The sequence below is a fragment of the Microcebus murinus genome, chromosome 10, assembly GCF_040939455.1.
Source record: "Microcebus murinus isolate Inina chromosome 10, M.murinus_Inina_mat1.0, whole genome shotgun sequence".
In the NCBI taxonomy this organism is placed as follows: domain Eukaryota; kingdom Metazoa; phylum Chordata; class Mammalia; order Primates; family Cheirogaleidae; genus Microcebus; species Microcebus murinus.
This window is the reverse complement of record NC_134113.1, coordinates 20,751,297-20,771,356: the sequence shown is the minus strand read 5'-3', so window position 1 is coordinate 20,771,356 and position 20,060 is coordinate 20,751,297. Positions and strand designations below refer to the sequence as shown.

Below are 20,060 nucleotides of genomic sequence, written 5' to 3'. Positions count from 1 at the left end.
AAAAAATTCCATAGTATGTCAATGAAGAGTTAAATGATGTAATAAAATACTAAACTTAGAACACAACATTCTAGATCTGAAAAACTTTAAAGATCCTATTTTTGATGTTTCTCATTTAACAGCTGAGAAAACTAAGTTCCATAAAAAGCAAATGAAAGCTAATTAGTGAAAAACCCAAGAAATTATGTTTCCATGAAACAAAAGATTAATATTAACAGAGTAGCTAGATAATGTGAATATATTAATATGTTTACTTCTGAGGTGATTTCAGAACTCACCAAACAGATAGGATGTGTTTTCAGTTTTGTCCATGGGATCTACAAATAAAAAAACTCTTTGAAATGAATCATTAAAAAAAAAAAGCAATATCAACACGGTTGCTCTCTTAATACAGTGACAGACATATCAAATTATATCCAATGACTTTTTTCTTAAATTGCAAAATAATAACCTGAGCAACTCATTTATACTTTTGAAATCAGATATAACCATTTTATATAAGAAAATATTACTAGCTGTATTTTCTTAGTCATCTTCTTAAATGGGAACTTCCAAGTTCTTTTTTTTTGTTTTTTTTTTTTGTTTTTTTATTTCGGCATATTATGGGGGTACAGATTTTTAGGTTTCAATAAATGCCCATTTCCCCCCCTCCCCCCAAAAGTCTGAGTCTCCATCATGACCATCCCCCAGATGGTGCACATCTCACTCATTATGTATGTATATACCCGCCCCCCTCCCCCCTCCCACCTGCCCAATACCCTATTACTGTAGTACCTATGTGCCCACTTAGGTGCTACTCAGTTAATACCAGTTTGCTGGAGAATATATCTGGTGCTTGTTTTTCCATTCTTGGGATACTTCACTTAGTAGTATGGGTTCCAGCTCTAACCAGGAAAATATAAGATGTGCTATATCACCATTGTTTCTTAGAGCTGAATAGTACTCCATGGTATACATATACCACATTTTATTAATCCCAAGTTCTTTGAAGTATCTTTTTTTCCCAGTCCTTAAAACACATTTTTATTTCATAATTTAAGAGTTGCCAGCAAAGCATAATCAGTATCCTGTTCATTTAACAATCTGTGTTTAATCCTAGAATTCTTCCCAATTGTTTTATAAATATGCAAGACAAAATACAAAAGTGAAAGCATTAATATAAAATATAGGCAATATCAAATAAATAATGTTCAACTATACATATCCTGCTCTAAAAATATCAAGTCTTATAAATATTTGGCTTTATGGAAGACAGAACAAAAGTTTAAGGTGATGATTAAAGGACATGGGAATCTTTTCCATAATCTTTTCTTAGTAGCTCAAATTTTAGTTTATGAAACAAATTAGCGCGCAGTATTTCTGCTGAGCAGACTCTCAAACTAAGCCTGGTCTCTAAGAGCAAGAAATGGTACAAAATGTCATATGATTAGAGACAAAGATAAGTAAAATAAGTTATAGTAAGTAGTAATAATAATAATAGTAAATAGAAAACTTTTAAAAAAATCTCAAAATGGGAACAAATTTAAAAAGGGATAAAATTGAAAATACAACTATGTGTACAGAAAGAATTTATTGATTCTTATGTCTTCATTTGAAATCAAGTATTTACTCACTACAAATTTAAATTATCCCATCTGACAATATATCCTATGAAAAAAGCCTATCTTTAAATATGTACCAAATGGAAACAATTATTTTATTAACAAACTATTTTACTTAAGATAATACAATTAAAATTTAAACAAAAATTAAGACCTATATAGTATTAATTAATAACTGATTTCAATTATATAAGGCATGCAGTCATTTGTGCAAAGCCATTTTTCTTTCCAAATTATGTTAATAAAAATGCTTCTTTATAGAATTATATGTAACATTTTTTAAAAGACAGACATGAAATGTAGAATGAAAACATAAAAGGCATTCCACAGATATCAAACCACAGGTAAAAATCTCACCCTAATGGATGCTTTATTACAGAACACTTTGTTGATAGCAAGCCATGTTGGCAAATCCAACATGTTCTGTAGCACCTCTTCATCCAACTCCAAATTCTTCAGTTCACCTTCTCCTTTAAGGGTACTTAGATTGATCTTATCAGGAGACAAATTTTTGGTAAATCTGAAAGAGAATATACAATGACATTTATTTTTGTCAGTTACTGTATCCCAGAGTCATTCTTACAAATATACAGAGCATTAAAAGTGTAATAGCACTAAGAAGCAAAAAACTGCAGACAGGCTCTATTTTAGAGTCTATTCAATGTGTTTAGATCTCTGTTGCCCACAGTTCTCTTTTACAATGGCTACAGTTTTTTGGGCACACATTTGAATATCATTTCCCCATATGATCAATCTCTCCTTGGTTCTTACTGACTTTCAAACACAATGAGCATTTAGTGAGCATCCGTTATTTTCCAGACACTAAGCAAAGCAGCAGGGATAACTCTAAGGCATCCTCTACTACATGTTGTTCTCTTCACTACATATTACAGCAGAGAAGGGAATAGATCTATGCCACTAGCCAACATGCAAAGAAGATAAAGGAATGAGAGCACCCTTCAGAAGCAGCAGTTGTGATGGTGGCAGCAGCAGCAGCAACAGCAGATGTCATTCATCATCCAAAGAATGATGATCAAAGGATATCAATATTCCTGTCAGAATCATAAGATGATTCCCAGTATTAGAAACTGGCCCAAATCGGCCAGGCAATGTGGCTCACACCTGCAATGCTAGCATTCTGGGAAGCCAAGGTGGGAGGAATGCTTGAGGTCAGGAGTTGAAGACCAGCCTGAGCAAAAGTGAGACCCCCGTCTCTACTAAAAATAGAAAAATTAGCTAGGCGTGGTGGCACCCACCTGTAGTCCCAGCTACTCAAGAGGCTGAGGCAAGATTATCGCTTGGGCCCAGGAGTTTGAGGTTCAGTGAGCTATGATCACGCCACTGCACTCCTGCCTGAGTGACAGAGCAAGACCCTTTCTCAAAAAAACAAAGAAACAAAAAGAAGAAACTGACCCAAATCATTACAGGAATAAACAATGATATATATATATATATATATCTTGTTTTAAAAGGTCCCTTAGGAAAGAGATTACTCAATTCTATTTAACAACAGATTTTGGTGTTTTCTTTGTGAGCTTCTTAAAAATATCAATTATTTACAACCTTAATTAGCTGTACAAATACCATTTATCCTTTTTAAAGGAGTTAAAATCACAAGCATGAAGTATTTAATTAAAACGCCAAAAGTCACAAAGGAGACTAAACCCTGAATTCTAATGAAAGAACTCAAATTCTCTATAATGACTTAAAAATCGAAGCCCTTAAACTTAAAAAGTTTAGAAATAATAATAGCTAACATAATAGTGAATATTTTCCAGGGTTTACAGTATACCAAGCTCTTTGAATGCATGCATTACTATCTCATCTAATTCCCATGATAACCCATTAAGGTCAATACTAATTTTATCCCCATTTTTGAATGAGTAAACATAACAAGAATCTTGAACATATTTGCCTAATATCACAATAATAATAAATTGAACATGTACTTTAAACTACTTTCATATACATTACTTACTTAATCCTCAAAACAATCCTAAAAATGAAAAAGTGCTAACTTTATCCAAGTACTTTTTCAAAAGTAAAACTATTGACAACATTAACTATTGCCTAACAAAAAAGTCAGTCGGCCTTTTACTTTTTTTGGAAGTTAAATATCAAAGCAATTAAATGTACTAGATATTTACATGCCTTACATGTCAACAAGAATACCAATCAATACACACAATTCTCCAGTGACTTCAAACCAGAATTTCTTGTGCCAGATTCTATATGGATTCATATCTCCTCACAGAATGTCAATTATGAAATACAAAGTTCATTTTTAACCCATATTTGACCAATGATGCTGTGTTGTATTATTCTTATTAATCATGAAGTTTTCCAATAGGCTTCCATTCCTAACCATAGATAACCTTGAAAAAAACCCTGCCACTTCCTTGATATAAAATATCAGAGCTGGAAGGGAGCATTCAATAAGTATTTATTAAGGGTTCATTATTCAGAAACATACACTGGCAAGCAGTACACTCAATGCTCATGCCCTTGTGGAGTTTTCAGTCTAGTTTGTGAGACAGAAGATCAAATGGCATGACTGAGAGAGAGAATACAGGAGGGGTCCTAATCCAGAGCTTCTGTGAAATAAGGACTTTTGAGCTGATATCTGAAGGATGAGTACAAGTGAACTAGGGTAGGAAGAGAAAGGGGAAGGGAAAGAAAGAGTATTCCATGCAGAGGGAATAAAACATATAAAGGTTCTGAAGCAGGAAGAAGCACAGTACAAAAATAGAACTGGAAAAAAGACCAGTATCTAGTATGTACCAAGAAGGTCAGGAGGGCAGAGGATAAACCTGGAAGGACAAGGGAGAGGCAGGCAGATTATACAAGTCTTTGAGTATTTTATTTATTCATTTGTTTCATAAATGAGTTGATACCTACAATTTAACAGGGACTGGGATTTGGAAAAGAACAAAATAGATAAAAATCTCTACCTTCATAGAGCTTAATGGAGGGGGCAAATAATTTTTTAAAAAAATAAATAGGCCGGGCGCTGTGGCTCACGCCTGTAATCCTAGCTCTTGGGAGGCCGAGGCGGGCGGATTGCTCAAGGTCAGGAGTTCAAAACCAGCCTGAGCAAGAGCGAGACCCCGTCTCTACTATAAATAGAAACAAATTAATTGGCCAACTAATATATATAGAAAAAATTAGCCGGGCATGGTGGCGCATGCCTGTAGTCCCAGCTACTCGGGAGGCTGAGGCAGGAGGATCGCTTGAGCCCAGGAGTTTGAGGTTGCTGTGAGCTAGGCTGACGCCACGGCACTCACTCTAGCCTGGACAACAAAGTGAGACTCTGTCTCAAAAAAAAAATAAATAAATATATGGTAAGTCATTTTGATAACTACAGGGAAAAGAACAAAATAACAAGACAGGAAATTTAAGCAGAGGAGGTTACAATTTCTGATAAGGGTGGACAGGAAAAGGCTCACTGAAAAAAATGACATTTAAGCAAAATCTGAAGGAAGTAAAAGAGGTACTAGCTATGAAAATATGTGAAGAAAGCTTACACAGAAAGGCAGAGGAAGAGCAAGGGCAAAAACCTGAGATGTAAGCATGGCTTGGCATGTCTGAGGCAAGAAGGCCAACGTACGTGGCTGGAGAAAACGAGCAAAGGCAAGAATAACAGGAAATGAGGTTAGAGCCGTAACAGGAGCCAGATCATGTGGGACCTTTTAAGTCACTCTAAAGATTCTGGCTTTCACCCTAGGTAAGAAAGAAAGTGACTAGTGATGATTTTGATTAGAATAGGAGACTCTCGTGTTTAAAGGATCACTCTGTAGAGATTATACATCTGTATAGTATACTCTGTAGAGATTATATGAAACAAGGAGATGGACAGAAGCAGAAAGCACAAAGAAGAGGCTATCACAATAATCCAGATGAGAGATGCTGCTGCCTTGGACCAAAATGCAAGAGTAGGAGGAGGTGGAAAGGGAATGGTCTATAGTATGAAGATAAAGCCAAGAGGATTTGATTGTACAGACTGAAGTTAAGGATGACACCAAGGTTTTTTTGTCTGAGTAATTGCAAGGATAGAATTGTCATTTATTGGGGTAAAGACAGAGAAATAAGTTTTAAATTAAAGGCCAGGATTTAGGCTTTGAACAGTTTAAGAGATGCCACCTAAGTAGTAGTAAGGACCTGGATGCAGATATAAACATGGTCATCACCAATGTTAGAGGTGGCATTTACAGCAATCAGATAGATGGGATCACCAAAGGATTAAGAGTAGACAGAAAAATGAAAGGGCCCAAGGACTGTGGTCAGGCACTACTAAGAGATCAAAGAAATGTAACAGAAACTAACAAAAGCAATTAAGAAAAGAGTGTTTGAGGAGAGAGAAGAATGTGCACAATTGTCATATAGGGGAGTAGAAAAATAATGAACTAGAACAATTAGGATTACAGGGGAACACTACAGACTCACTTCAAGGTAATTACAATGAATATAAAGTGAAATCAATTATGTATGTGTTTTCCTCCAGCAAATCAAGTTGGTCTATTCTTCACTTAGAAGTTACATGTGCAGAAGAGGCAAAGAGTTGTACTCCATCAGTAATTTATGAGTCAAGTACAATGAATAAAGAGAATAGTCCAGGGAGTTGAAGAATTATGCAGGGGAATGGTTATAATGATAGACTATGCAATCTGTACCTGATACAGAAAACAAGAGGGGGATAAGGAATAGAGTGGTAGGTGAGTGAGCTAGAAAGCAGGATATGCTAGTCAGAGTGTGAAGCTTAAAATGAAATTATAAAGGGGTTACAATTACCGGTAACAGCAAGATCTGGAGTCTGTCTAGGGAAACAACTGGCTGACAAGATAAGTGAAGGAGGGAAGTCAAGCAATTAAGAGGCCAAAATAGTAAAAAGGACCAAGTTCATGAAAACTGAAATCAACAATCATTATGTTAACAGGGAAAAAAAACCCCACAAATTCTATAAAATAATTTAAATAGGTTTATTCTGAGCCCATATGAGTGGCCACGGGCCAAGAAGCATCATCTTTTAAGAAGTCCTGAGAAAGTGTACCATAGGTGGCCGGGTTAATCTGGTTTTATAACATTTTAGGAAGAAAGGAAATGCAGGTAAAATCAGAAATCAAAAGATAGTATACATTAGCTTGGCTCAAAAAGGCAGGACATCTCGAAGCAGGGGCTTATAGGTAGTTTCAGAGATTCTTTGATTTGTAATTGGTTAAAGAAATAAAGCTTTTTCTAAAGACTTGGAGTTAGAAAGGAATGCTTGAGTTAAGATAAGGAGATCTGCTATCTGTCATGTGATGCTATACCAGTCAGGTTGGAAAGTAAGCCACATTATACCAAGTTAATTTAAAAAACCCATTTAATAAGATTTTGGGGTTTGTAAGGCCTGACTTAACCTTTGCCTTGCATAGCCTTAGGTCCTGTTTGTAATATAATATCTTACTGCCAAAAAGAGTCTGTTTTGTCAGTCTTATCTCTCCTTTAACATTAAGCTGGTGTGTTTAAACTCCAAAAAGAGGGGTATAAGGAACTGTGTCAGACCTCCCTTTCCATCATAGTTTTACTGTTTTTCTGAGGTCCCGTTAGCCAAGAGGGGGTCCATTCAGTCGGGGGCAGGGGTGCACTTAGGATTTTAGTTTTAGTTTATAATTACGACAGGAGTATGCTATTCCACATTAAGAATTTAGTACTTTATCCCAAAAGCAATAGGAAGCTGGTAAAAGATTGTATGAGGAAGGAAATTCACTTGTTTTATACATATATGTCAAGTCTCATCCTTTGGAATAGCCTTGCCAAATTGAACAACACAGCAGCTTCTGAAAATATCTGTTTTTAAATCTCTGCCTCCCCAAAGTTCCTGGAATGCTCAGACCTTTCTCAATCAAGCAAATTCCTACTTCTAAGGCCCAGCTCAAACAGAACTCTTACAGAAAATGTTACCTGACTCCTTAGGTGCAATTTGTCATTTCCTTACGTGTATTTCCAAACTCTTTTGCAATATAAACCATAGCTACCATTTATCAGACTCTCAAAGCTGTCAAGCCCTACAATGAAGAGCTTTATAGTCTTTATATCAATTTATCCTAATAACTTCATAAAATAGGTATAATTATTGCCTCCATTTTAAAAATGAGGTAACTTAGATAGGTGTCAAATAATTTGCTCACAGGCATGCAAAGTGCTGGAGCCAGGACATGATCATAAGCAGTCTGATTCCTTAGCCCATGGCTTTACCTAATATACAAAATAATCTCCCAAGGAGGTAATATGAACATGCTATATACTACAGCATTTAAAAGTAGGAGTTTTACGGGGTCAGGAGTATGCCTTGATTATCTTTGTATCTCCTCTAGCACATAACACAATATCAAGTGCATGCTAAGAATTCATTAAGTTTGCAGTTCCCAACCCCTAGGAACTGTTATGGACTGGGCCACACAGCTCGGCCACCACTTCCCCTTCCCCTACACCTCCCCAACCCCCATCTATGGAAAAATTGTCTTCCATGAAACTAGGAGGAACCAGGGTCGCCATACAGCAGGAGGTGAATTTACAGCCACTCCCTAGCTCCCCATCACTGGCATCCCTATCTGAGCCCCACCATCTCCCTGCTGGAGGTGGAGAAACTGTCTTCCATGAAAGCAGTCCTTAGTGGCAAAAAGGTTGGGGACTGCTGAATTAAGTGCTAAAGCAAAGAATGAAAACTGTCTGCATGAGTCACCTCCACCTCCCCAATCACAAATCCAAGACCCAAAAGGCTGAGTATACAATCCTTATAGATTAGCTCTCCTGGTTGTGTTTAGTAAACTCAATTCAGCAAGTACCAATAAACAATTCCAAGAAATAAATTAAAAATTAGTTTACTACTTTCTCTCATTAGTTCTATAATATCTTATATAGTACTAGGACACAGATTATCAATTTATAAACCTAGTTGTTTAATTTATGATGTACTTAGGTCACAAAGTTTATTACCAATTGGCCCATGGCACACTTAGAACTAGAGGAATGTCCTGCATGTGAGTTTGCAGGCATATTTAGATACACTGAATTCTAACCATCTCCCTCATCAATTAGGCTACACTCATTTTTCAAGTTCCTATGGTTTCTATTGAAGCTGTTCACCTTACTACACCTCTTCTATCCTTTAAAACCCAGTTCAGAATTTATACCCCAAAATAAGTTTTTATAACTAACTCCTTGAAGATGACCATGTAGTATTTAGATATGGGAAGGAGAATTCTGGTTAAGTGACTATCTTTTTAGCTAAAAGGCATTTGGACTATAAATTTTCAAAGAACTAGAATAAAAGTTAATGAATATAAAACTGTTCATAATTCTTTTTTTTTTTGTTCATAATTCTTTTATTACTCAGAAGGCACTTGGAACATTTTAATTTTTTAAATATATCACTGGGAACTTTAATATGATCTGTAAATATAGCCATAGAAGATTAAGTTAAATAAATATTTACTGCCTAGATGGCAATATCCTAAAAGCTTTTTTAAATTTTATTTCAAAGCTATACATGGTGGTTCATGCCTGTAATCCCAACAACTGGGGAAGCTGAGACGGAGGAATTGCTTGAGCCCAGGAGTTCAAGACCAGGCTGTGCAACATAGTGAGAGCCCCATCTCTAAAAAAATAAAATAAAATAAAACTTGTCCATGCCCCTGTAGTCATGGCTACTTGGGAGGCTGGGGGAGGGGGGAGTAGGTGTTGCTTTAGCCCAGGAGTTCAAGGATGCAGCTAACTATGACTCTACCACTGCACTCCAGCCTGAGTGACAGAGTGAGATCCCATCTCTAAAAAACTAAGTAAATTTTATTTTAACTTCAAAATTAATCCTCAACATCATTATATTTACTTGTGCATTTCTTTAAAAGGAAGGAAGGATAGAAGGATGGAGGGAAGGAGGGAGGGAGGGAGAGAGGGGAGAAGAGGGGAGAGGAGGAGAGAGAAGGGGAGGGGAGGGGAGGGGAGGGGAGGGGAGGGGAGGGGAGGGGAGGGGAGGGGAGGGGAGGGGAGGGGAGGGGAGGGGAGGGAAGCAGGAAGGAAGGAAAGAAAAAAGAAGGAAAAGGACATGGGAGGCAAAAGAAAGTATCTGCAAAAATTAAATACACTGGTCATTTGAGCTTTCTAGCAGTTGAATGTGCTTACTGTGTCTGCTCTATTTGGCTTACTAGGCAGCTTTATCTATAACATCAAAATATCCTCTCATAAAACCTGAGGTTAATTTTCATTGTTTTGTACCAATCAAAAGAAGATAGTAAGATACTTTTTGTGTAAGAAAAAGGAGAAAGAAAACATGCATATAGCTACTTAGCATTACAAAAATGAAAAGAAAGATAAACCAGAAGACAATGAAGTTGGTTACCTAATTAAGGGGTGAGAGAGACAAAATAGGAAGGAAAGGATATGAAAAGAAATATGCTTTTCTAAATAGTTTTGACTTTGGAAAGCATGTTAATACTCTATATATGTAAAAATAAAGAATGAGAAGAGGAAAAACACCTAAAATGAAAGCAAACTGAAACAAATAAACCTAACTGTATTTTAGAAATTCTATAACCACACTCAAGAAGAAGGAAGGACAAAATGGAAGAGGACAGAAAACAGACTAATCTGAATAACTCAAACACAACATGTTGACTAGATATCCTTGGGCTTGGGCAGGGTCAATTATGTTGGGAGTCAGGGGAAGTATGGTTAGTGGAGAAATTGGGGAACACCTTGACTGGGTATGTACAAGAATGTTCATTTCAATGATACTTTCAAAAGGAAAAAAGTGAAAGCAATCTAAATGTCCAAAGGGGGATAATCCCTTTAATTATGATACATTGTACTATGTACATATCAAGTAATGCATGTTGCAAATCATGTAAAGAAATACTTATATTACCTCAGATGAAAATTCAAGAGACAAAATTAAATGCTATAATTTCAATTATATAAAAAATACATTACAAAATCCCAAATATCAAGAATGACTACCTATGGTTGGTGGAATTTTAGATTTCTTCATATTTACACTTTTCAAATGTTTAAGTGTTCTATAAGGAACATGTATCATTTTTATAAAAGTTTAACAAAATCCAAAGACAGGCCTGGCAAAAGTAAAAGTGGAACATGGAAAGGAGGATTAAAATATATGTAATTCACATCTGATTCTATCTTCAGTTTAGCTCATACTGAAGGAACATCTGCAAAGAGCATGGGCCTTTAAATCAGACACAATTTCCAGTGTAGCCACTATCTGTACTACCTCTCTCACCCTCAATTTGTCAATCTGAAAAATGAGGAATTTCCAACCCCAAAGATTGTAGTGAGGATTACAAATATATAATATGTAAAGTATCTGGAACTAAAGCAGATATCCAGTTAAGAGTTCTCTTTCTCTCTCCTTCTCCTCTATTTGAATTACGAATGCATTTACTATAGTTTGAACTGAAGCAGTATCAAAAGTTTACTCTTACCCAAATAGGACTTTTAAATGCCTGAGCTATGAAGCTAATCATAAAAATATATTAATATTGTTCACCTATTAAAATGTTTTAAATAGAACACAGAAGATATATTGACATGACCTAGGGCAAGAAATATACTTTACATTACAATTTAGTACCTGTACATACACAAAACAAAAATCTCACAAAGCTACAGTTTAATACAGTCTGATATGTTCCACTTCATTCTTTCAGAATAGTGATCATAACTTTCTAAACTAATTTCACAAGCCAAGCTATGAACCACAGTTTAAAACAATGGAAGTATAAAACATCATAACCAAATGTTTATTCCAGGAATGAAGGTTAGTTTAGCAATCAAAAATCGCTGGGGTTGGGGGTGGGGGGAATTACAAACTGACATCGTTTCTTAAAAAAAAAAATTCAGGGGGGACACTCAGTGGCTCACATCCATAATCCTGGCACTTTGGGAGGCTGTGATAGGAGGAGTTCGAAGTTACAGTGAGCTATGATTGAGACCACTGAACTCCAGCCTTGGTGACAGAGTGAGATCCTGTCTCTATAAATAAATGAATGAACAGATGGATGGATGAACCATTCACATTAGCATCAGCAATATGAAATTTTAGGGATAAACCTGGTAAAAAGGTGTGCATGACCTATATACTAAAGACTACAAAACTCTGCTGAGATTAAAGATCTAAATAAACAGAGAAATAAAATTTAATGGATCAGAAAACTCAGTTAAGATGTCATCAATTCTCCCCAAATAGATTTATAGACTGAAGGCAACCCCAAGCAAAATCCTACCAGGCTTTTTGGTAGAAATGGCATGCTAATTCTAAAATTTATATGGAAATGCAGAAGACCTAAACTATCCAAAATAACTTTGCAAAAGATGAACAAAGTTGGAGACATTGTACTACCAATTTCAAGACTTGTTAAAAAGGAGGAGACAAGACCAGACCAGACCAGGAAGAGGAGACCAGACAGGACAAGGAAGAGCAGATGAGACCAAAAGAAGGAGAGCAAACCAGACGAAGAAGAGGAGACGAGACCAAACAAGACCCAGACCGAAAGAGGAGACAAGACTGGACATGGAGGACACCAAACTGGACGAGGAAGAGGAGACCAGACAGCACAAGGAAGAGACAAAAAGACCGGACGAGGAAGAGGAGAGCAGACCAGATGAGTATACAAGACCAGGCAAGGAAGATGAGACCAGACCAGAAGAGAAGAGAAGATCGATTGAGGAAAAGGAGACGAGACCGGATGAGGAAGTGGAGACTGGACGAGGGGAGACCAGGCGAGGAAGAGGAAATCAGACCAGATGAGAAAGAGACAGTACAGAAAAAATCAGACCAAATAATATTCATCTATGAATAAACAGGTATTTATAATCAATGAAGCATACCAGTAAATTTCTAGCTCCACCATGAATCAGTTCACAGAAATTTGATGCTCCTCCAATTTCTTCCAGCAGTATTCATGCTGTACTCATGATTTGTTTCATATGAGTTCCACAAGTTGTACTTTTTGTTTTGTTTTGTTTTTCACTTCCCATGTGAACCTGGGTGATTTATTAATCTGTGAATATAAGCTTCTTCCTATACAAATCAAAGGTAATATTTACCTTATAGGGTTGCTTAGGATTAAAAGGAATACATCTAGCAAAGAAAATTTCTCTGGGTGTACATTTAACAATGTCAGTTTCTTTTATGCTGTTCAATTTTTTTTCCCAAGTATTAAGGGGCTACAAATGCTTTGGTTACATAAATTGCCTTTGCACCATCCAAGTCAAAGCTACAAGCATGCCCACTCCCCAGAGAGTATGCACTGCATTTGTTAAGTGTGAATTTAGCCATCCCCTCCTCCCACATCCTACTTACTTGATACTCTAAGAACGTTACTTCCCATATGTGCACCTTAGTGTTGATTGATTAGTACCAATTTAATGCTGAGCACATGTGATATAGTTTTTCCATTCTTGTGATACTTCACTTCGAAGAATGGGCTCCAGCTCCATCCAGGATAATACAATAGGTATTTCACCATTTTTTATGGCTGAGCAGTACTCCATGGTATACATATACTACATTTTATTAATCCACTCATGTATTGATGGACACTTGGGTTGTTTCCATATCTTTGCAATTGTTCGTCGTGCTGCTATAAACATTTGAGTGCAGATGTCTTTTTTACAGAATGTCTTTTCTCCTTTGAGTAGACACCTAGTAGTGGGATTGCTGGGTCAAACGGTAGTTCTACTTCTAATTCTTTGAGGTATCACCATACTACTTTCCATAGAGGTTGTAGTAGTTTGAAGTCCTACCACCAGCAGTGGTGTATGAGTGTTTTTCTCTCTCCACATCCACACCAGCATTTGTTGTTTTGGGACTTTTTGATAAAAGCCATTCTCATGGGAGTTAAGTGATATCTCATTGTGGGTTTGATTTGCATTTCTCTGGTGATCAGAGATGTTGAGCATTTTTCATATGTTTCTTGGCCATTAGTCTATCTTCTTTTGAAAAGTTTCTGTTCATATTCTTGGCCCACTTTTTAACGGGGCTGTTTGATTTTTTTTCTTGACAATTTGCTTGAGTTCTATGTAGATTCTAGCTATCAGCACTTTATCGGATATATATCATGTAAATACTTTCTCCCATTCTGTAAGTTGTCTGTTTGCTCTTGTGATAGTTTCTTTGGCTGTATAGAAGCTTTTTAATTTGATCAGGTCCTATTTATTAATTTTTCTTGTTGCTGTGGTTGCCTTTGTGCTCTTCTTCATAAATTCTTTGCCTAGGCTGATGTCTATAAGAGTTTTCCTAACATTTTCTTCTATTAATAGAATTCTTATGATTTCATGCCTTAGGTTTAAGTCTTTTTTTATCCATAGTGAGTTGATTTTTGTGAGAGGCGCAGATCCTGTTTCAGTCTTCTACATGTGGCTATCCAATTTTCCCAGCACCATTTATTGAATAGTGATTCTTTTCCCCAGTGTATGTTTTTCTCTGCTTTCTCAAAGATCAGACGGCAATATGAGGATGATTTTATATCTGGGTTCTCTGTTCTCATCTATCGGTCTATGTCTCTGTTCTTGTGCTACTATGATGCTATTTTGGTTCTACAGCCTTGTAACATAGCTTGAAGTATGGTAAATTGATGCCTCCGAATTTACTATTTTTGCTTAAGGTTGCTTTGGCTATACAGGGTCTTCTATGGTTCCATATGAAGTATAGAATTATTTTTCATAGATCTACAAAAAGTGATGTTGCTGTTTTCATAAGGATTGCATTGAATTTGTAGATCACTTGGGTAGTACAGACATTTTAACAATGTTGATTCTACCGATCCAAGAGCATGGTATGATTTTCCATCTGTTTATATCCTGTGCTTTCTTTCCTCAGTATTTCATAGTTCTCCCTATAGAGGTCTTTCACCTCCATAGTTAAGTATATTCCTAGGTATTTTATTTTCTTTGTCGTTTTGAATGGTATTGAGTGTTTGATTTGGTTCTCAGTTTCATTGTTGGCGTATAGGAATGCTTCTGATTTGGGTACATTGATTTTATAACCAGAGACTTTGGTGAATTTATTTATCAATTCCAGTGATCTCTTGGCAGAATCTTGGGAATTTTCTAGATATAAGATCATATCATCAGCAAAGAGCAACAGTTTAATCTCTGCCCCCATTTTGGATACCCTTGATTTCCTTCTCTTGTCTGACTGCTCTGGCTAGGACTTCCAGCACTATGTTGAATAGAAGTGATTATGGAGGGCAACCTCTCCTGGTTCCAGTTTAAAGTTGGAATGCTTTCAATTTTTCCCCATTCAGTATGATATTAGTTGTGGGTTTATCATATATGGCTTTTATCCTTTTGAGGTAGGTCTTGTCTATGCCTATTTTGTTAAAGTGTTCTTATTACAAAAGGGTGCTGAATTTTGTCGAATGTTTTTTCTGTGTCTATTGAGGATCATATGGTCTTGTTTTTGCTTCTATTTATGTGGTGAATTACATTTATAGATATGCATATGTTGAACCATCCCTGCATCTCTGGGATGAAGCCCACTTGGTCATGATGGATTATTTTTTTGACTTCCTCCTGCTTCCTATAGTTTTATATTTTAACTTCTGGTTTATATTTCCAGTGTGGTGTTTTCCCCCAAAATAGCTGAGTATGCCTGTATTTTGTGTATTTAATTTACATAATTTTTTTCTTATAACAAATATAACCACTATATGAGATAACTGTTCCATTCTTTCCTTTTTGAAAAAAAAAGTTTGAAGTATTGAAATTTACTGTACTTTTTCAAGAAAGCAAAGAAAGATAACATTTATTATTGCTCCTTTTACTGCATTTGACAAGGTAGGCAAATTTACAATATATATGATTCTGCTTTTAAATCTTAGTTACCACCTTCAAAATCTTTTTCACACATTAACTTGCCTTTCCACCCCATCCTCAAAAGTTGGTTTTCCATTATCTTTAGTGCCCATGTATGAGAAATGGCTTCCTTTTTTTTAAATAACTAGTCATGTTGCTTACCTTCCAACAACTCATATCATATTACTCTCTTCTGGGAACTAACTAGCTTCATTAAAGTTTAAGCAAGAGTCTTTAAAAAATTCCATACACATAGCATTAATTAGTCAAAACAAGGTAAAGAAAATTAGCATTACTCTGTTAAACATAGAAGGTGACAAAATTGCTTAATATCTCTACATCAAAATTTTTAATTTACATAATCAAAATATGGCAGTGTTCCATGTGCTATTCATTTACATTTTTTCTCTCAAGCACATTATTGGAATTAAATAAAATTGATATGCTTATACTCAATTTGCAGTCAATTTCAAAAGTGAAAAAAATTTTTTCAATTTTTTGAAATTGTCTTGAAAAATAAGTAATACTGTTTTTGTTAACAATTGAGAAAGTTCAAAGACCCAGATATAGTAGTATATTTTTAAATACTTTCCTTTTTTTCTATTTTATAAATTCAGTATGCAGGTTATTGCTTTAGTGAAATTAATTTATCTAATCTGCATTTTTCTTATACTTGAAAATTGATTGCTATTCAGAAGTGGTTACAATTTTGCCATGCAAGAAATAAAACAATCATAAATTTAATATTAATGATAAAATTTTATAAATATTACATCGATTTCTCAAAAATTGATCCAAATAATACTTGCCATGTAGATGCATACCTTATTAATTTGCCATCTCTTTGCAATTTGTTTCAAAGGTTCATCTTTTGGTTCATACAATACAATGATCCCTATAAGGTCTGACACAGAAACCTAATTGGTGGTGGTTGAACTGCTTCTCACAAAGGGAGAAACATAAATGAGAAAAAAATTACCAGTTCACTTAAACGTCAAAACCTTAGTGAAGCTAATGTTTTGAGATAAAAAGTGTATAGGATTAAATATACATATAACCTTTGTTTTATATTAACATGTGTTGTATAGTATATAACATATAATATATACATGTTTTATATTAATAATGTTATTCTACAGTTCCATAGTAGGATGAAAAGAGCCCAGATAGGTATGCCAGAAAAACCCTACTCAAATCCTGCCATATTTTTCACTTGAACACATTTCTTAACTTTTCTCAGTTTCATTTTTGATTTTTATAAAATCTGGGTGGAACATACCTAATTGACGGAGCTCTTTTAAAGATGGTCTGAGTTAATATACTGCAAATAAATAATTGCTGACATCTCTGCACCAGGATTTTACATATACCAAGTCTCAAAAATCCTTTAAGGCAGATTGTATTATTATCCCCAATTTACAAATGAGAAAATAAAAAAGAGATACTGAAAGAGAGGACACATGGCCTAAAGTCATACAGCTTGTGTGACCAAGGATCCAAATTCAAGTTAGCTTACCTTGCCATCTACTTCCTTCTAACATGCATCAGCTTCCACAGAGCTAGTTACATAGGAGGTGCTCAAGAAATGCTAGGTCCCTTCATCAAGTCTTTCCTAACATTAAATATCCTGGAGAAGTGAAATCATTCAGACTTTAGCAAGATAACCCTGTGTTTGTTATGACCAGAGATACCAACAAATAGTGGATAATATAAAACTTCATCACTTTCAGTGTTGAAAAACAGGATTACAATTGTAGAAAACAGACAATTTTGGGAGAATTGTTGCCTTCATATCTGCTTTATGACATACCTGGGACAAATGTTTACTGGGCAATAAAGTTCTCCGCCTAGTGTTATTACCCAAAGCACAGTCTGTGAGCATTTTCTGTCTGTAGTTTGTCATTTGTGTTGGATTTACTGCTAAAGAAAAAGACATACTGTCAAGCCAGGAACATAAGTCCTCTATTGGTATGGCCAACAGACATGATAATATGTGCTGGGATACCCACTTGACTTTACCAGCCACCGGCAATGGCATACTCTGCCATGGAGGCAATTTAAACTCCCTACTTAGTTAACTTTTCTGAGAAATTGCGCACTTGGTTGCTTATTTTGACAAGCCTTATTTTTCATGCTTCACTTCCTTACACAGCACTTACTTTTCTCATCACAGAGTCAGTTAGGTTCTGTTGCCCAGCAAAGGGTAAGGGAGCCAAGAATACAAAACCTATGTCTCTCTTCCATCGGTGTTCTATTTGGCCAATTTACTCATTCTTAACAGGTGTGTGGTCTGAGGCTGTGATTTCTAACAGCCAGTATTGGAAGCTTCCTTAGTCCCTTTTAATTGCCTATTCTTGGGAGGATACGCATAGAAGTTATTTTTCTACATTTCTGTAGTGTTTCATAATATAAATTTCAATTTACACATGCCCTGTCATACACTGAAAATGAGATAGGTAAGTATTATTAGCCAAATTCACATACCGAGAAATCTGGGTGTGAACTACTTTCAAAGATATCCAGCTGGTAATTAATAATCAGTACTCAAACCTGAGTCTTAAAAATGCCTAGTCCAGTGCTTTAGTCAACACATAACATCAGAAAGAAATTACTAGAGTTCTGTGTCATTTATTCTTTAGCTTCCCTAAATAATGTTTGAATAACTAATTTGTAAAAGAAAATAATTTCCTGGCATTTTCCTTAAAAAAAAAAAAAAGCAACCACAAGGCAATATTTTTATATTGTTTCATCTTAAATTTTAAAGCAAAATAAAAGCAAACAGGTACTGTATAAATAAGCTGCCTGTCTTCCCACTCCTAGGCTACGCAAAATCTTCATTAGAAGAAATTTTCTTGTGTAATTCCTTAAACCACTTAGGTGCAGCGCTCAACGGCCATGAAACCTTGCCCGCAGCCGGCACTCATAGTCTGCACGATAGTTTGTGCTGTGCATTGACAACGAATCCGTTTTGCTCTTGTGTGATGAAGAAAGCTTTAAAGCACTGAAAGCTTGTTTTACTTTACAGGCAGCTTGTAATGTAAATCAGGATAGGTAACATATACATATATGTTTTCATTACGTTATTTTTAAATGTTCACAATTTTATTTTGATAAATGAAAAATTAGAAAAATTCCATCATGGCTGTCAGCTAAAGCTGACGTGCGCGTTCACTCGTGGCTATCAACTATAGTCGATGCTCGGCTGTGCGTATTCATCTGTGGCTGTTGACTATAGACGACCGACACTCGTACCGAAGTGGTTAAAATCTGGAAGCTACTGCAAATATTTTAGGCTTGGCATGGAACTAAAATTGGCAGAACAATTAAAAATGGATTGGAGACTTCTGGTTTTGCTTCTGACATGTAACAAGCTTAGAAATCATCACTCCCGTCCTTATAACAAGAAAAAAATGGAACAAACTGAAATTAATCAGTTTATTTGGACCCATGAGGGAACTGTGGTCACAGGGAAAACCACCACCCTGAAATCTGTACAGACAGGTATATACAGTCACAGCTGAGGTTTGCTTACTGGAAGCAAAAGTGTCTGGAGTCATGTATTAACTGTGTTTATTTTCTCTATTCTGATGCTTTGACATCTGGGTCCTTGCTGACCCTGGAGGGATTGCCCCTCTTAGGGTTAGTCAATTCCTAGAGATGGTCAACAACTCACCTGTGATAGTACTTTTTGAACACACCCCAACCACCTTCTTTATTGGAGTCTCACACTCTGGATCACTATCCACTTGCCCTAATTATCCCACGCCTAGATGCCAGACAGCTAGGAACAGTTCCTGTGTTCAAAGCTTGCTAAAATTACTCAAACTAGCCAATTCTAAAACCGATTACTCTGTGTCTCCTGTTCCTTCCCATGGACACCCAAATAAAGGTTTTTAACAACAACAACAACAAAAAGACTATTAAAAAATGGTCTCTAATCATCAGGGAAATGCAAATCAAAACCACAATGAGATATCACTTATCTCCAGTGAGAATGGCCTTTATTAACAAGTTCTAAAACAATAAATGTTGTCATGGATGTGGAGAGACAGGAACACTCCTACATTGCTGGTGGGACTGCAAAATAGTGCAACCTCTGTGGAAAGCAATATGGAGATACCTTAAAGAGATACAAGTGGATCTACCATTTGATCCAGCAATCCCATTACTGGGCATCTACCCAAAAGAACAAAAGTCACTTTATGAAAAAGACACCTGCACTCAAATGTTTATAGCAGCACAATTCACAATTGCAAAGATGTGGAAACAACTCAAGTGCCCATCAATACATGAGTGGATTAATAAAATGTGGTATATGTATACCATGGAGTACTATTCAGCTATAAGAAACAACGGTGATGTAGCACCTCTTGTATTTTCCTGGCTAGAGCTGGAACCCATTCTATTAAGTGAAGTATCCCAAGAATGGAAAAATAAGCACCACATGTACTCACCAGCAAATTGGTATTAACTGATCAACACCTAAGTGGACATATAGGATAACATTTATCGGGTGTCAGGCAGGTGGGGGGAGGGAGGAGATGGGTATATACATACAAAATGAGTGTGATGCATACCAACTGGGGGATGGAAATGCTTGAAGCTCTG

General features: G+C 36.0%; 1 protein-coding gene across 5 annotated transcripts in view; it reads right to left on the bottom strand.

Annotated features, from left to right (window-relative positions):
- The window catches only part of BLTP3B (bridge-like lipid transfer protein family member 3B), an 83,386-nt gene that overhangs the window by 46,226 nt on the left and 17,100 nt on the right, over positions 1–20,060 (bottom strand). For 2 of the 5 annotated variants that reach the window (XM_012787637.2, XM_012787642.3), the window contains 2 exons: positions 1,959–2,121; positions 279–317 (listed from right to left, as the gene is read on the bottom strand). In XM_012787637.2, coding sequence (XP_012643091.2) covers positions 279–317; positions 1,959–2,121 — 202 coding nt within the window. Of the gene's footprint in view, positions 1–278; positions 318–1,958; positions 2,122–2,857; positions 3,022–12,482; positions 12,676–16,276; positions 19,620–20,060 lie in introns of those variants that run through there. The other 3 variants (XM_012787639.3, XM_012787644.3, XM_076007088.1) reach the window with 3 other exon arrangements.